Source organism: Myodes glareolus, chromosome 12 (assembly GCF_982192425.1).
Source record: "Myodes glareolus chromosome 12, mMyoGla1.1, whole genome shotgun sequence".
Lineage (NCBI taxonomy): Eukaryota > Metazoa > Chordata > Mammalia > Rodentia > Cricetidae > Myodes > Myodes glareolus.
The window spans coordinates 24,535,614-24,554,625 of record NC_142037.1 but is presented as its reverse complement, the minus strand read 5'-3'; the positions used below and the strand labels follow the sequence as shown (position 1 = coordinate 24,554,625).

General features: G+C 39.5%; 1 protein-coding gene across 2 annotated transcripts in view; it reads left to right on the top strand.

Moving 5' to 3' along the window:
* The window catches only part of Setdb2 (SET domain bifurcated histone lysine methyltransferase 2), a 61,315-nt gene that overhangs the window by 16,952 nt on the left and 25,351 nt on the right, over positions 1-19,012 (top strand). The window contains exons 7-14 of one of the 2 annotated variants that reach the window (XM_085698602.2): positions 2,297-2,413; positions 4,872-5,041; positions 6,300-6,498; positions 7,133-7,232; positions 7,758-7,848; positions 9,701-10,038; positions 12,866-12,954; positions 15,062-15,149. In XM_085698602.2, the coding sequence (XP_085554728.2) occupies positions 2,297-2,413; positions 4,872-5,041; positions 6,300-6,498; positions 7,133-7,232; positions 7,758-7,848; positions 9,701-10,038; positions 12,866-12,954; positions 15,062-15,149 (1,192 nt within the window). Of the gene's footprint in view, positions 1-2,296; positions 2,414-4,871; positions 5,042-6,299; positions 6,499-7,132; positions 7,233-7,757; positions 7,849-9,700; positions 10,039-12,865; positions 12,955-15,061; positions 15,471-19,012 lie in introns of those variants that run through there. The other variant, XM_048448112.3, reaches the window with a different exon arrangement.

The window sequence follows — 19,012 nt, the reverse complement described above, 5'->3', positions numbered from 1 at the left end:
TAGACACATTTGTCCAGTCTTACTGCGTTCCTGGTTGTCATTTTGTCTGTCTAAAACCTGTGCACAAATTGTCTAAAATAGATGAAAAGATAGCATTTCATTAATTATAACTCTGCCAAAAATGGTAATTTGAAATTTATTTCCTCTAAGGATGAGTATTTCCTTTTATGTAGTAATTTAGTTATAATAGCAACTGCAGTGCTGTTTTTGAGTATCACACATACCCAGACTCTTTAAATACATTCCTTCTCTTTGTCACCACACAAACCTGTTTGTTAGGTGATGTATTTCTATCACACAGATAAGGAATTAATCTCAGAAACAGATTCAAAGAGGTCACAGCAGACAAGTAGGAGAGGCAGTATTTGGACATTTATTCCTAATTTCTGTGTCATTTGTTATATTTTACTTTTACAAATTAATTATCATTACTGGCTAATTTTTTAGAATGCTAGTGTACTCACAGCTTCTATTCTTTAACCATTGTATTGGCATTCCATCAAGAAAATGAAAACATGTTCTGATATGTCAAGACCTTGAGAAACATTCTTTTAAAGATGTGTAATTCATATGCATCTGTAGGTTTGCAGTTAATAGGGTAGATTTGTGTTACATGTATAGTTATCTCTATTCAAATTATCTACCTATACTAAGTAAAAGAGAAAGGGAAGTTATTTTAATATCATTATTCCATGATTAGCTAAGAGGTATATTCAAGGATCCCTGAATGTTTAAATTTTTGTGTTAGTAACAAAGTCTATTTATTTTTATTTTCCGTACATAACCTGAAGCACTGCAAGTATCTTGACCTGATAATCCCTATGGTTGTTTAGTGACTGACTGACTGATAAGCCATGGGATTGCCTGTCACTTTGCATTTCATATTGAAAACATGATGAAAACTATTTACACTACAGCAGTTCCTTTACAATAGCTTCAGTTCCTATGGTCAACTGTAGTCTAGAATTACAGTGCTGGAGAGTTGTTTCAGAGATTAAGAGCACTGACTGCTCTTCCAGATGTAACACGAGGGCCGGCTTGTTGGGGTTTCTGTTCCCACCTGGTAACCCACAGCTGGCAAATCCCAGAGAAAATCAATCACACAGAGATCTCTATAAGTTATAAAGCTGATTGGCCCATTAGGTCAGGCTACTTATTAGCTCTTATAACTTATGTTACCCCATTATTCTTATCTACATTAGCCACATGGCTCCGTACCTTTCTCAGCTGGGCAAGTTACATGCTGCCTCTTCGGTGGTCTGCACAGGAGTGGTAGAGGGAGCTTCTGCTTCCAGAATACTCCCAGTCTCTTTTCTCCACCCCTACTTCCTGTCTGGCTTTCCCGCCTATACTTCCTGCCTGGCCAATCAGCATTTTATTAAAATATGATTGACAGAATACAGACAATTCTCCCGCATCATCCAGAGGACCCAGGTTCAATGCCCAACACCCACATATCAGTTCACATCCAGTACCAAGGGATCCACTATCTTCCCAGGGCAGCAAGCATCAAACACACAAATGGTGCACAGATTTAAAAAAAAAAAACTACATAGATTGATAATTATAATAATAATCATTAGGTGGAGAATTCTACATCCATTCATTTCATAAGTTTTTTACTACATGCTTTCTGGAGTCATGTGACGGAATGCCCCACTTCATCCCCCCTGGAATGTGAATCGTCTCTTTATCCACACTGTTCATGACTTGCCAGGTAGTCATTTAACAACCACATTGATCATCAGATCAAGTGTCATACTTGCAATACATTCAAGTAAGACTTGAATTTTATTTAATAGTGGCTACAAAAGTAATAATTAATATGCAGGAAAATAAAGCTTGCAAGGGCAGATTAATTCTGGCATCATGTGGCAATGTTTCAGAGTATTAAGAAAAGCAAAATAAATAGACTTTGGTACTAATATAAGACTTTAAGCATTCAGAGGTCCTTGAATATACCTCTCAGCTAATGAGGGAACAACTATTAAAATAACCTATGATGGACGAGCAGAACTACAGCTATCAACAAATGAGTATTTGCTAGATAAAATGTCCATTTTGAAAAATTAAAACCCATATAACTAAATCTCAGTGCAGTTGATATTAGTTGTAATAAGCTTTTGGTTGGTATTATTTTTCATATTGTGTCTAGAGGAGTTTCCATATAACCCTTGAGCAAAAGCCCTCTTATAAAATAAAAGTACACCGTTTTTATATGTCATTTACACTTTTACTGAGTCCCATAACTTGGTGATTTTTTTTTATTCTGACTTCTCTACTGCCTTTCTTATAGAAAAAAATGTGCATGTCTTCAGTTGACAGCAAAGAATGCCAAAGCATGTCCCTTGTCACCTGATGGAGTATATACTGGATATAATTATAAAAGACTGCAGAGACTTATACCTACCGGGTGAGGAACCTTAGAGATTTGTTGCAGGGTGCATGTGTCTGTTGAGGATGGTACTGTTGTAAGTTGTGTGCATGGTGGGGTGGTGCTTGTGCCTGTGTGTGCACACACTGGGAGCCAGAGGTCACAGTCGGCATCTTCCTCAGTCACTGTCCACCTTACTTATTTTTTTCTGATATGTTCTCTTTCTAAGACAGGAGCTTCCCACTTTGGCTAGATTGGCTGGCCAGCAGGCCCCAAGGTCTGCCTGCCTCTGCTGCCCTCCCCAAACCTGGGGTTGCAGATGGGCTCTACCATCTCCAGCTTCTATAAGAGTTCTGAGCAGCTGAACTCAGATCCTCATGCTTCCATAGCAAACATTTTAACTGCTGGCTCATCTCCCAGACCCAGAGAGTACTGGCTTTCAATATTGTCTACAGGCTTACAGGTTTTGTTTATATTTGTTTCTCATACTGAAAATCTAAATTACTGAGAGATAGTAACATAAAAGCATTGTATATTCTTAGAAATGGAACTCAGAGGCTACACATATATCAAAATATACTCAAACACTCATCTGCTTCAAGCCTAGGCCTTTAGGAAATGAGTGACTCTGAGTTGTCAATTTTCCCATTAAAACTTGCACCTCCAGCACATGGGAGGCAGAGGCTGGGTGATACTGAGTTCAAAACTAGCCTGAGCTACATAGGGAAGCTGTTTCAAAAACAAATGAAGGGACTGAGGAGCTAACTCAGTGGGAAATAGCATGAGGACGTGAGTTCAAATACCCAGAACTTAGATAAGAAGCTATACACACCTGTAACCACAGAGCTATTCAAGGTTCAAGATACAGGTCCTCTGGGACTTGCTGGCCCTAGCGTGGATTCAGGTTCAGTGAAGAGATCCTGTCTCTAGGGACCAATGCAGACAGTTTAGAGCAGGACACCTGACATCCTTCTCTAGCTTCTGTGCTTGTATGGCTGTGTGCAACACACGCATGAGAATGACCACACTCACATACACTAATAGGTATTTATTAAAAAGAATGAAGGAAACTAATTTGTCAGTTGATCATTTTCAGCCCATCAAAGTTGATGCTAACTAATAAAACATAGAACTAGAATTAGAAGAGTTTCATCCTATACATTTCCTTTACACATTTAAAAAGCTAACATTTCCTGTGTGGTGAGCACCATGTTACATATCTGGTAAATATTGTGATGTTGAAACAGCCCTGTAGGCTAAGCTCTATTATATAAACTTCTCACTTGAGGTTGGAAAGATGCCTCAGTGGTCAAGAGCACTGGCTGCTCAGGTTCAAATCCCAGCACTCACATGAGGGTTCACATTGGACTATACTTCTGGTCTCAGAGATCCAGTGCCCTCTTTTGATTTCTGTGGACATTAGGCATGCAGGTGGTACAGTCATGCATATAGGTAAAACAGTCATATACATAAAGTTAGATAGATAGATAGATAGATAGAACAAACTCCATTTTAAAAACATAAACTATGTTGTAAGCCACAGCATGGCCATTTTGAGCTGCCTTATGTCATATGCCACCTTTTTGGGGTGACTACTGTTATGATCCTAGCCACGGAGAGTTTATACAGTCCAGGGTAGGGGCACGAGGATTAGAAATGTTAGACAGTAGGAACAAAGATAAGAAAGAATCACAGAGACATAGGATAGTATCGGGAGGGCCACTCAATCTCCTGCATACTGAGTTCTCAGTCCTGAGTTTGCCCATGTTTATTTTTCCATATACTTTTAAATGCCAATATGAAAGGGTGGAAGAAGACAAAAGACTGCTTTAAGGCCGGAGAGAGAAGGCTCGGGGCAGAGCACCCGCCCGCTCCTCCGGGGGACCCGAGTTCTATCCCCGGCCTGGCACCGCACATAGTTCTGTATATACAGTCCCCTAGTGGGCGGCCTACAGAACAACCCCCACACACAGTCTCCCACCGTGTCCATCATAGATCCGTAGATCCTCATAGAGTAGTAGGCAAAAAACAAAACAAAACAAAAAAAACCCAAAAAACTGCTTTAACATGATACAAAGGACAGTGGGAACAGTTACTTGCTTCAGTGCTTTGAGACATCAAGTCATGAATTCATGAGAAAAGCATTCTGTCCTATAGGCAGTGGACCTTTTAGGCATCAAGTATCCTGAAAGCAACCACACCTCCTAATTTAGAAGAAAAAGCAGAAGTATGCTTGAATTCTCTGACCTTTGTTCAGGGCGGAGAGGATACACCTCTACAAGCCATCTTAATGTCCAAAACACTCTAGGTCAGGGTGTGTAACAACCTCAAAGACTCTGACCTTCAGACAAGGTGGAATAGACTCACATTTTGGGCCTCCACAAAACTAAAGCTAGTAACCCAGGCAATCTAGCCCTAAGTTAAGTGAAGTAGCAATATATGTTTCATTTTGCTTTCTAGGCCATCTAATTTACATTGTCTTATGTGTTATTGCCAGCATTTACGAATGCAACCTGTTGTGCAAGTGTAGCCGTCAGTTGTGTCAAAACCGAGTCGTCCAGCATGGTCCCCAGGTGAGGCTGCAGGTGTTTAAGAGTGAGAAGAAGGGCTGGGGAGTGCGCTGCCTGGATGACATTGACAGAGGGACATTTGTGTGCATTTTTTCAGGTAAAGCAAAGATTTGTTTTCTGGTTATTTCCCAATCGGATCTGTATACATATACGTTGTCCTAGTCAGCATTGGCACCTTTTAGCTGGGTGCTGAACAACAAGATGTAGGGGGAGCACCAAAGGAGACAAGTCACTAAGTCTTGTGCCCGAAAGCCATAGGTACTTCAGAAAGGAAAGGCTCGGGGCTGGAGAGACGGCTCAGAAGTTAAGAGAACTGACTGCTGTTCCGGAGGTCCTGAGTTCAATTCCCAGCAACCATGTGATGGCTCACACCTATTTATAATGAGATCTGGTGCCCAGAACACTATATGCATAATAAATATTTTTTTTTTTAAAAAAAGGAAAGGCTTTGTTGCACTAGGACTTGGGACTTACACTGTCTTCACAGCCACAGAAACTCTGGAGTAAGGGAGGGAACATTCTAAATAAGAGATCTGCATGGCTCACTAAGGTAGAAACAATCAAACCAAAGCTCAAGCTCCTCAACGTTTTTCCCAAGTTAGTATTGTAATGAGTATTTGCACATGATGATTCAGACCATCTCACTTATTTCAGGGACTCCACACCACTACATACACTACTCCACCCAGCCTGCGTGGACATTCATCCTGTTTCTCAGAGTAGCTCTTGAGTGGAAGCTGTCTCTGCACCACACCCTAAGTGGTGTCCAGGAAGCATTATTGGCAGTCTCTGCAGAGCTACAATATACACCTAAGGTTGACCTAGAAAGATGAGTGGAATATCTAGCCACTAATTCTAACCTAAGAAGTATAATTTTGAATCCTGGAAAAAAACGCATTCAATGAGACAAAGATTTTAATATTAAACTGAGTGTGAGCATAATAGGTAGACCTCACACATTTTAAATAGATCATTTTTTCAAGAGTCTAAGGTTTCAAACTTAAAAAGAATTTAAACAAGTTTGCTTTTCATGGTCTAGAGGACTTTTTTTCGTTTTTATTTTACATTACTGTGGATTTCTTTTTAAAATACCAAAATAAAAAAAAGACTATTGCTTCTTTTTAAATAGCTCATATTTATTATGAATGTAAGACAATGAGTCTCCCATTAGCTTTTTTTTTAGTGTCTTGGAATGGTTTTCTTGGATAAGTTACCTCAAGGCTAGACTTTGTAGGGTGAGTTTATCTTTACTAGAAACACAGTGCACTTAGCACAGTTTTTATTTACAGAGAAGCTGGTGCCCACTTGTTGGCAGAGGCTGTTTTCTGTTTTGATCGCTGTCTGTTGTATTTCAGGAAGATTACTAAGCAGAGCCACTCCTGAGAAAACCAATACTGATAAAAACAGAAGAGAACAACAAAACAATGTGGAAAATGAGTTTTCCAAAAAGAGGAAAATAGAAGTTGCATGTTCAGATTGTGAAACACAACCTAGCAGTCCTAAAACTGAACAATGTTCTCTTAAGTTTAGCAGTGATCTCAGAGAGTCTGTAATGTAAGTGAAAACTTCAGATCATGGTGTCCTCCCTTGTTAAGGATCAAGAATGTTTGGGTTTTTCCGTGTGTGTGTGTGTGTGTGTGTGTGTGTGTGTGTGTGTGTGTGTGTGTCTTCCCACCTCCCCTCCCCTAAACATCTTCTCACCTCATAAATTAAGTTTAACACTCCTAGAAATACAGCATTCTAACCTTAAAAATCTGGCCACACATTTCCTTTGGTGTCCCATTTCTGGGTTCACTGTGGATAACTGTCATCTGACGCTATGAATTTTACTTTTATATCACCATTCTATTTGAAAAGCTTTATTAGGATCATTTTTTTAAATACATTTTCAAATTATTGGTAGCTAATGATTACCCTTTCCTTCCTCGAATAAATAATATAGATGTGATATAGATTAATTTCTTTTTAAATTTTTTAATTTTATTTTATGTATATGGTGGTGCATTCAGGGACCAAGGTGGGTGCTGGGAATTGAACTCAGGTCCTCTGGAAAAGCAGCTAGTGCTTTTAACCAATGAGATATCTCTACAGTCCCTAGATTAATTTCTAACAATAATGAAAGTTTATGAAGTAGAGATGTTACCTATATTTTCGTGATATATAGAATAACTTTTCTTTTCCTTTTCAGAGAAATGAACTATAGACGTATTTCAAAAACTCAGCGTCACTCAGTCATTAGAAGCCCTAAATCGAAGACAGCTATTTTTCACTGCAATGAGAAAGACATGGTAAAAACTACAAGAACAGACTGAATGGTTGCATGCCTGCTCTGCTAGTGCTTGGGAGGCCAGTTCAGGAGGATCATGAGTTTGAAGTCAACTCGGGATACATAGCAAGACATTATTTTCAAAACAAAAGGAACTATTCCTTTCCAAGGCCATTAACTATGATCTTACCTTTCTAGCCTTCACTGAAATATTTATGCTACATAATACAATGTAGGATTGACATTGTTTTGAGCATACAGGCTACTTGAGTCTGAGACACACACATTTATTACTGTATTTTTAGTTCAAATAGTATCTTGACAATTGTTGTAGCTGTTGCTTGCTAAAGTGCCTACAGATAGTGGGGAAAGGGCACAAGTGTTGGCTCCACTTATGTCAAGGCTCTTTACGATATCAGCTCTGGGCCTTTTCAGAATTAACCTAGTATGTGCGGCCTATAAAGGGTGATACTTGGTGAAAGAGGTTCAACTGCTCAGTACTTTCTCCTGACTTCGAGTAGAGCTGTCTTTCTTATTTTCTTTGAAGGGTTTTGTTTCTTCAGAGTCTACCGCCCCTGAAGACGAGAACGGACTTAAGCCAGCTCCAGAAGACCTGAGCTCTAAAGCTGGAGCTCACGGTAGGCCTCATTTCCTCATGGCTGTCTCTCCCTCGCCTCTCTGTCCCTTTTGTTCAGTGTCTATTGCTTCTTTCCATAGACTTCATAACAAATTGGTGGGTTTGTCATGTGGAAACTGGTAACCTCTATCCGAATCTGACCTGCCAAATATTAATTATGGTTGGTAAAAGACGCTTTTTACATTTTTAAATAGTTGAAAAATCAGATGGTGCATAATATTTCATAACACTTGAGAATTATATGAACTTGTAATACCAGTGTCTGTAAATAAAGTTTTGGTGGAATGTAGCTACAGGCATTGATTTACATGTTTCTACTTTCCCTCTACATCAACATAACTGAATAGTCACCACAGAGATTCTATGACTAGCAAATCCTTGGTGACTAGTCCTCCATTTACAGGAGTTTGTAGACTTCTGGTCTGGTTTCAGCAATGACTTAGTGCATGGCAGGAGGGGTGGATTGGATTGTTCTCACTGTGTGGTCTGCAGGTGCCATCTGTGGCTCTGGAAGCTCTAGCTAAAGCAGCCCACTTCACATCTTTCCCTTTGGACTCCTAAAGGGGCATTTCTCTAGCAGTTCTGCCCATACCACTGTATAGGATCCTCAGTATAATGCTAGCGAGAATACAAACTCCCTCCACAGAGTACTGTCTTTTGGAGTTCCGCCTCTCTATGACAAATGTTACAGTTTGGGCAGACTGGAGTTTGCAACTTTTGTATTTTGATGAATCCCTCAGTAGAGAGATGGATGACAAATGCCCTGTTTTGGAGAGCAAGCCTGCCACTGCTGCCTCTTCTCCCACTTCATACCCTTAATCTGTAACCCCAACTCCCCAGGTAGTGTTACAGGGTAGATTGGTGGGGTTGCTCCTTACTGGGAAATTCTACTAAGAAAGAGCATTTTACATAATAGTTATTATACCCTTTAATACACATGAGCCATAGTGAGTACAGTTGCTTTGGCTCTTTCCCCATTTTCATCAGTTGCTAAGTATATATAGCAGGCAGATCAAATAACAACTCCATATAGCTAGTAGAAACTACCAGAAATCTTGAGTAAAATACAAGTACTATAGGAGCAGCCTCCATATGATAATGATTAAACCTTGAACTTTAATTTTTTTAATAAGTAGAATTTTTTTCTAGAAATATTTTTACTAGTTGTGTGTATTTCTGAGTATGATAAGGCGGTCATTATACAGTGTGTAATGATCATTTACCTCAGAGATTTGTTATTTCTTGATGCTGGGAACACTTAAAATTGTCCTTATTGGCTATTTGGAAATATACCATTAATGACTAAGTTTATCTCCTTTTTTTGGTTTATAAGAGTACAATTTTTGACTGGTCTTAAAGGCACCAATCATCAGTGTGTGCGAGCCCCGGAAACACAGTTGTTTTTGCTGGACTTTGAGAAAAAGAAGTCCTGGCAGTGTCCTTAGAACTATGACATGTTAGCAGCCTCTCCCCTCTCTTGTTGCATGAATCTAGAATATACTTAAATACAGATTCCAGAGTCAGTGGAAGGAAAGCCACTTTTACTAAATTTGATATTGAATACATTAATGAGGAAGCAACATGTAGATGCATGAAAAGCTGTGGTGCCACAGAAAGAAAACAGGCTTTAGAATTTGGGCATACCTGTGTATTTCTCTAGTTCTCTATGAGTCAGGGAAATCTCTTTAGTCCTTGAGACTCAGTGTTCTCATTTATAAAAGTCGAGTAATACTGCCTACCTTAATGCATGATAAGGATTATGCTATTTAAGGCAGCTGTCTTCTAACCTAATCTTAGCACTGTTACTCAGCCAAGTATATGCCCTGATAATTCTTCCTAACAATGTCTACTAGAGGACTTAAGTTCAAACCAAGTTGGTTACTCTGAAGACGGACAGCTGATGGAATCAGACGTGATAGATATAACTAGAAGTCGAGAAGACACTTCACCGGAGGGCAGGTGGAAGCACATAGCCACATTGAATGATGAGAAAACTGAAAAGGTGCTGGAGGTTCCAGTAAAATCCCGAGAAGAAGAATCTGCAGCCTCTCACAGTCAGCTGGGCTTCTGTGATGAAGAGTTGCCAAATGAAGGGATGAAGACTCTGTCACCTTCTTTAATGAGGCTCAGTAAAGAGGATGTGTTTCTATTGGATGCTTCAAAAGAAGGAAATGTGGGCCGTTTCCTTAATGTGAGTATCAGGGTTAAGATTCCTATTTCTAAGCACTCCTTTCCTTAAAATTTATCAGGAAGATAGAACTAATAGATTCTAAAACAGACCGAGCCAGTTTTCTGTTTATGTACCTCTGCATGCTACTTCTTGATACTTAATTTCTGCTGTTAATATGGGAATGACTACATAGGGTTTTTTCAGGATCATACTAATTAATATAAATTGCTTGAAAGTGCTTACCATACAGTAAACATTTGCATTCGAAAACTTAAGAAATGGGTGGGCATGGTGGCTCATGCCTATAATCCCAGCACTTTTCAGACTGAGGCAGGAGGATTTCCTGTGTTTTAGACTAGCCTGGGCTACAGTGTGAGAACCTGTATTTAAAACACAAAACAAAGCATAAAACCAAGGAAAACTAAATACATCAGTCAGTTTTCAGGGCTGGGAAAATGGCTCAGTCAGTAAAGTGCTTGCCAACCAGGAGGACATGAGTTTGGATCCAGCACCCACATAAAAACCTTGTGTGGCAATATGCATGTCTGTAACCCCAGCACTCTTTAGGGGTGGGGATAGAGGCTTGTTAGGTCCAGTTTCAGTGAGAGATGCTCTCTCAAGGGGTTGTTCTGGAGCAGGAGAGAGCTGCATCCTACACACATACGCAGACATGTATATTAGTATACACACATACACTACCACACACAGTACATCATATACAGAGACACACACACAAAACAGGCCTCATGGCATGCACTGTAATCCTAGCACTAGGGACAAGACAGGAAGATGCTGGGGCTTACTGACTGGTCTAGCCAGACATCAAGCTCCAAGTTCAATGGGACCTTGTCTCAAAAAATAAGGTTACAAAAAATTGCTATATGATGAAAAAGTAAGGTGAAGAGCAATCAAGATATCCGACATTGACTTCCAGCTTCCATAGACAGGCATACATATATGCATGTCTTCACACACGTGTGCATAAAACACACAGTTTTCAAATTTAGTTGTCCAAGTTGCACAAAAACTTGAATAGGAAATAATCACTGAAACTAAGTGATGGACATATTCAAGGGTATTGGAGAGACTTGGTGTCTATGAGTCTTGTGATTTCAATAATAGATGTCAATATTGAGAAGACAGTGGGCAGCTAAGAAGAACTGGGATGGTGGTACTGAGAATACTGCCATGTTACAAACCTTGGAAAGGGGTTACACGGCTGTGTTGAGAAATCGACTGTTTATACATGTCTATTCTTCAGAGATACTGGTTTGGATTAGGATATAAGAACTATATTGTGTGTACTCTCTGTGTTAAAACTCTGTCTTGCTCATTTTCAAGTCCTTTCTATGTATGTATGTATGTATGTAAGTATGTATGTATGTTTTAGGTTTTTCAGGACAGGGTTTCTCCTCTATGTAGCCCTGGCTGTTATGGAACTTACTTGTAGACCAGGCTGGTCTCAAACTCAGATATGTACCTGCCTCTGCTTCCCAGTGCTGGAATTAAAGAAAGATGTGCCACCACTGCCCAGCTAGGGCCATTTCTTGAAAAGTAATGCGCTGCCAATTTCCCTGATCCCATTCTATGGCTCTTGTTTCTTCCGCCCCCACTTTACAAATGCAGGTAAATGCATATGTGTTGTCCTTTTCTATATAGCTTATTCACATGCATTTGTGTGCCTGTGTGTTTGGGAGCCACAGGTCAATTGTATTATTCCTTCAGTGCCATTCACATTGATTTTTTAAAACAAGAGTACTTACAATAATGGCCTGCAGCTTACCAGTCAGGCTGGGCTGTCTGGCACAAGCCCCAGGGATCCTCCTTTCTCTACCTCCCGAGCCCTGATATCACAAGCATGTACTGCCACACCTGGCTTTTTCACATGGGGTCTAGGGATTGAGCTCAAGTCTACTTAGTCCATTTTTAATTGAGCTCTTTCTCTGTTTTCTGAGACAGAGTTTCTCTGTACAGTCCTGGCTGTTCTTGAACTGACTTTGAATACCAGACTGGCCTTGAACTCAGAGAGATCTACCTGCCTCTGCTTCCCTCTGCCTCCTGCATGCTGAGATTAAAAATGTGCACCACCACTGCCCAGCTTGACCTACCTCTTATATTTGCTTTTTGAGTGAACAATACTATCCTGAAGATCAATATGTATCAGTACACAGGAGCTCCTGGTACTTTCTTTTTTACATTTAGTTATTTATTTTGTATATAGGGTGGAGATATATACATGCCACATGCATATGTGGAAGCTAGGGGACAAATTGGAGTGTTGGTTCTCCCTTTTTTATCATGTAAGTTTCAGGAATCAAACTCAGGTTATCAGGCTAATTATTGGCAAATGCGTTTACCCACTGAACCATCTCACTGGCCCCGATTCTTCTTATTAGCATGTTTCTCCCTTTATGCTGCATAGAATGCCATTGGGTCAATTTTAACTAGCTCCCTACAGGCAGCTTTTATTTTCAAATGTTTCCTGTTTAAAAACTGTTCATTAACAATCTTACATGTAGATATCTATGCAGAAGGTTCTGTACAATACATTTTTTGATATAGTGTTGTTGAATTGAAATATAAATATATTTATAATATTAAATACTGAGAAAAAAATTCCCATCTAGGGGGTTCTATCTTATATTTCAGCAAGATATCTGGCTTTACTGAATGGGTTCCTGCTAAAACTACACTGTTAAGAGCTGCGGTAGATTGTGTATTACTTAAAATGAGAAAGATGAAATCAGTGAGATATATAGGAAACAATGGTATTCACATATTTAAATAACAAGGTTCTAAATTTTATACTCTATCTCACCTTTAATTCTTCTTTTTTTTTTTTTAACAGCATAGTTGTTCCCCGAATCTCTGTGTACAGAATGTTTTTGTAGAAACACATGACAGAAATTTTCCATTGGTCGCCTTCTTTACCAACAGGTTTGCAGTTATTTTGTTTATACAATTATTGCTGCAGCTATGACTTTTAAAATAGTAGATATGAAAAAAGAATGAAAAGATGAAACATAACCTCAAATATCTGATATCATAAAATACTGTTATCCTAAACTGTTTACTATTCAGTAAAACATTTAAACAGTTGGAATTTCTATTCTTATTCTCATTTAGAATTTTGTTTGTTTGGCTGGTTGGTTTTTGTTTGTTTGTTTTTCAAGACAGGATTTCTCTGTGTAGCCCTGGCTGTCCTGGAACTAGCTCATGTAGACCAGGCTGACCTCAAACTCACAGAGATCTGCCTGCTTCTCCCTCCCGGCTGGGATTAAAGGCTTGTGCCACCACCTCCCGGTTTAGAGTTAATTCTTAAGGGACTGAGGACATCAGATTGCATAGTTCAGTTCAGGGGAACATAAGGAAAACTGGTTTATCCTTTTTGTTTTGATAAACAGAGTTCCCATTTTTACTGTGTATACTCAGAATATAGTATTAGAACAAACTTCCATATGTAGTTTTATAATTTGACTTACCATTAAATATAAACATTTTCTTTTACAACAATAATAAAATTATATATGTTGGCAAAAACCATCAGTAATTTTGCAGAAGAGATTCATTTAGCTTTTTGTTGTTTTTGTGACAGGGTCTTACCATTTACACTTAGCTGACCAGGTACTCAGGACACAGCCCAGGTTGACCATGAACTCTTTTGGTTTTCTTTTTGTTTTGTTTTGTTGTTGTTTTGAGACAGTGATTCTTTGTGTGATCTGCTGGAACTCAGGTCTGCCTGCCTTTGCCTCTCGAGTTCCAGGACTGAAGACCTCACCTAGACCTTTACTTTTTTTTTTTTTTAAAAAAGATAACTTTTTATATACTTCAAATTAACTCCCAGTTCCATTGACGACTGACTATCTTTAAAATTGTTTAAAAGTATTAGTATGAAAATGTAAGAGAGTTTATTTATGAACAAACAGGGTGTGGGCATGTGTTAGACAGTGTTTAAAAAGTAAAGTAGCCTTTAGGCTGGGATATAGCCCAACCTTAGAACACCCGTCACACAAAGCTATGGCTCTGACCACCAGCACAGGAGTGAACAAGTGCTGCAAAGGTAAGGTGCAGTCAATGCTTTGAAACAGCATGGAAATGTAGTCATTATTTTAAGACAAATGACAAGTGACTGACTCTGTCTTAGGACACTGTCCACCAAATACATATGACACCTACACTTGAATTTACAGGAAAGGGCAAATGCCAATTATCATGGAAAGGGTGATGTTACGAGATCCTGGTCCATCACGTGATCATCATAGCAAGGTAGAGAGGTCTGAGAAAGCCAGTGGAACTGGTCTTGTACCTACCCAGGGAACACTTCTTGGACAGCCTTGTGCCAGGTGATGCAGACAGTATTGTTTGCATATATCATTTCTCAGTTGTGTCCATAGAAAGAAGGTAGACAGGTCCTGAAGGACCCCAGGATGCAGATCCCTCCATTCAGACAGCAAGGTTTATTTAACAACTTACAGCAGGTTCCTCCTGGTTCTGGAGGCACTCATTTCTGACTGCCAGGTCTCCCAGAGCTGGAATAACCAGCTCACAGCCCGATGCAGCAGTGAGTCCCAAAACAACACTGAATGGGAAGTGCAGTCTTCCACAGTTCTTAAAAATGTAGGAGAAAATTATAAGAAGAAATATTGGGAAAAATAGCAAATGGCTTTAATTCACAAAATCATTGTCAAAACACCCAAAGGAAAACTTTAGTATCCTGAAGTAAAAATAGCAATTGAGAAAGAAAGCTGTCCCACATAAGAAATATGCCTGGCTCCTATATCTTCTTTAAAGTCTGAATTACTCTGTTTGCTTGTGTGCCATAGCCTTTATGTTTGCAAAACACCGTTCCTCATAGATAAACTTTGTTACATAGCATTTTGGGAGGCTTTAAATAAAAGTCAAACGTTTAGATGATGTGGAAAGAGAATAGAACAACTTGAGGATGGTTAATTTTGTGAATATGAAAATTGGCATAGTCAAGGTTGATTCATGTGAAAGAATTATTTAGGATGATTTATGATTCTTTTTTATTTCTACTTTCTAGGTATGTGAAAGCAAGAACAGAACTGACCTGGGATTATGGTTATGAAGCTGGGACTGTGCCTGAAAAGGAAATACTCTGCCAGTGTGGGGTTAATAAGTGTCGGAAAAAAATAATATAATCTTGTCTTGACTATCTCTTGTCAAGATAGAACTACATCAGTTGTCAGTGAAATCATGGTTAATCCTTTGGTTTCACTTGCTCAGGGTATTCATGTTTTATATCTAATTTTGTATAACTTAGGTCAGAAACAAAATAAGGACACTTTGATATGCATCAAGTATCACTTGTTATTGTTACTTAACTTTACTTGAGTAGAATGTAATATTTTATGTACATACCATTGTATAATTTATACTTTATAGTTTATATATTTAGACAAAAATTACAATAGAATTTGTATGTTTCTAAATTGTTTTTGTGATTTGTTTTGTTTTTTGAGACAAGGTTTCTCTGTAGCTTTGGCTGTGCTGGAACTTCCTCTTTAGACCAGGCTGGCCTCAAACTCACAGAGATCTGCCTGTCTCTGCCTCCTGAATGCTGGGATTAAAGGTATGTGCCACCATCACCCAGCACAAACGCACGCGTGTGTGTGTTGCCCCATGTGTGTGTGTGTATGTGTGTGTTGCCCCATGTGTGTGTGTGTATGTGTGTGTTGCCCCAAAGGACAAAATTTTACATCTTTAACCTACAAAGTTGATGTTGAATTCCTGACAGTTCACTGACCATTATGAACTACACACGAGGGACAAGAGTGAAGAACGCGTAGACACTAACTATATGTACATTGAAATTGAAAGTATTATTCCTTGTTGAGAATTGAACGCAAGGCCTTCTGCATGCTAGGCAGCCACTCTACCAAAAGCTACATCTTCAGCCCTCCAAAGTTATTTATTACTTCATTGTCCCATTAGCCAGTCCAGTAAGTAGGAAGTTGTTCTGAAACTTCCTTTCCAGCTCCTCTGTGAGGGCTGCACAAGACCAAAGGAGCAGAGAAACCTGGAAGAACATTCATATTTTTTTTCTACACAGATAGAGCTACCAGTAAAGGAATCTTGAAGCTAGTGAAAATTGTGTTATGTAGAATGAAAGGAATTACATTACAAAGAGAAACAGCAGTTGGCACTGCAGGCAGGTGAGTATTCACAGTAAGTTACTAAAATGAAGTGAGGAGACCTGATTGTTATGGGGAATTGTTTGTCCAAAGTGGACTATGGCCAAACAGCCTGTTTCCTTGAGGTCTCCCTTAGGGAGTCCATCAATGTCATCCCCTTGGAAAAAGTTTTTCAGAAAGCCTGAGTACATTACCTAATATTGGTCATTGCCAGCACGCTCCACTTGACAGCCTAGACTTATCCTTTTCCTTGTTTTTTTCCCCCAAAATGGATGAAACAGTCACTTTTGAAAATAAAGAATGAGAAGTCAGTGTTTTGAGACTACACAGTCTTGGAATGTGTGTTTGAGACTTTGTGAGTGTTTTGGCAGGGTGTAGAATTCTTACCACTTGACATTTGTAGTGTTACCTTTGTCCTGCTGCACTGTCTCCAGACAAGGTCTGTTTTCATCCCTTTTGTCGGTGCTTGATGAGTTTTCAGCCTGAAAACTTTGTCCTTCCATAAGAAAATCTTAAACAATTAAAGAATTTTTCTTCTTTGGGATTAGGTACCAAAATGTTAGAATTACAAATTGGCTTTCCAATTTTTTAATGTAATTTTTTTTATTAATTTGAGAATTTCATTCAATGTACTTTGGTCATATTTGCCTCTGTCCATCCATTATTTTCCCACTCTCAACTTTACGTTTTCTTTTTTCTTTTTATTTTTTTAAATAACCCAACTCCAATTTATGCTGCCCATATACTCCTGTGGTCACCAGGTGCCACACTCTTAAAATTCACTCTCCTTTCCCCAAAAGTCATCAACTGAATATGTCCTCAGGGTTGGGGCTCTTGAGCTCCACCTCAGGCTAGAAGACTCGTGGCGGGTCTGCTCCTTTGCAGGCAGCCGCAGCAGAGAGCCTGTCATGTCCCGAAGACTGTTTCAGGTCAGTCCTATCGTTCTGCCCTTCCCTCTTCTCTCTCCAGTACTTCCCATGTACCACCCCACTCCTTGTTGTCAAATTCATGGTCTTTTCCTTTAATTACGTTTGTGTGTGTATGTTTATTTAGGAATATTTATATATTCATATATATTACAATACATATTCCTAAATAAATAAATGCATCCTGCTCAGCCTTTATAATGTTACTTGCATGTACCTATTTTTAAGGATGGTATTGGATGACCAATTGATGTGGTTTTTCCTAGGGACAACTATTTCTTCTGCTTTCAGCATTCCTTACACCTTAGTAACCTGCAGTTCTTTGTCTAGGGTTGGGACCTTCTGGGCTTTTCCCTTTCCGTGCTAGCGTGTCTTGGTGTCGTCCTTGTTCAGCTTATGTTTAGGCAGCCTTGTGAGACTTCATGGCTGTAGCTTCCCTGCCATTTCTAGAAAATACAATCTCACAGTAGACCTACTGTTCCTCCGGCTCTCAGCCATCCTTTTGCCTGCTCTTCACAGAGGTCCTTAGGTGTAGGAAGTGTATTGATGTATTTGTTGGGGCTGGGCTCTACAACTGCATTTTGATGAATTGTAGTTTTCTTTACTGCTCTCCATCTGCTTGTGCAAAGAGAAGTTTTCTTCACGAAGGGTAGAGCTATGTTTATGGGTATACAAGGACAAATATTTTGACTGTAATTAGGGATCATGCTGGTTTAGTAAAGTGGTCGTTGTAGGTTCTCCACGGTCCATGACTTCATTAGCCTTGGGAAATTGGTTAGGTTTATAGTACCAGGTGTGATTCCCTTCTTGTTGAGCAGGTCTTAAGACCAGTTAAGACAGCAGTTAAGTTAGACAACACATCAGGAACTAACACTGAGTTGCCAATGATACGTCAGTGTTGTGTTAAGGCAAGAAATAAAAGCACTCCGCCCTCTTGGAGTCATTTTACCAAGGGCAAGTAAGTCCAGATTTGAATTGTCTCCTTCATGTTCCCTGTGCCATCCATCTTCTGTCTGTTGCGTGAGTCTAAATCTGTCCCCACCTGAAGATTGCTGTCTTGCGAATCTGACTGTGTGTAACTGTTCTGTGTGTATCTGCCATGTACCTGTGTATGTGTGTGTTGTGTGAGGGTCCCTCGTAAAGGGCTTTGTTCTGTATTTACTGAACAGCACAGAAAGGATCACATGAGCAAAGGAATAAGCCTTTAGAAGAGTTTTACAAAGGATTGAGTTATTGGCCTCAACTGATCCCAATTGATCCCTACAAGAAGCAGCACTATAAATACTGTTTATCAGCCAATCTCCATAAATGCATGCCTTCAACCTTTAAGATAGCCGATTGATGCCCTCTTTCAGAAGCTTGCGTAGAAACTTCTGGTACCATAGAAGTTAGTCTTTAGGGAGGACCTAAGTTTTGTCCTCTGGGATCTATGTCTGAAGTGCATGGTGTCTTCAGCAATAGGGACTTACCCTCTCATCTCAGAGCAACCGAGGGCAATAGCAATAGCCTGTGTGTTTGGGGAGTCTCTTGGACAACCCTGGCCAACAAATTAGAAGAGGGCTTCCTGTGCCTGGTGTTGGGGGTCTTGCTAGATAGTCTTGAGGGAAACACTGCCAGCCCAAATGGGGAAATTTCATTTAAACTTACATGTGTACACAGACTGAAGTGTATTAGAGTTGTTTTTGCTAGATAAATTATGATTCTTAGGACTTGTTCAGACTTCCTTACTGTTATTTTAAGATCTTTCCCTCTCTCCTGTATTTATGTCTCCTGCCCCACCCCCACCCCCTGCACTTTCTGATTTCTTACCTTTTTATTTGTAGCTTTGTCTTCCTCCTCTGCTTTACGGGTACCCAGTCTTCAAACTATCTGTTGCATTGTGTTTTTCTAGTCTGCTAATTTTTATTTCTTTGG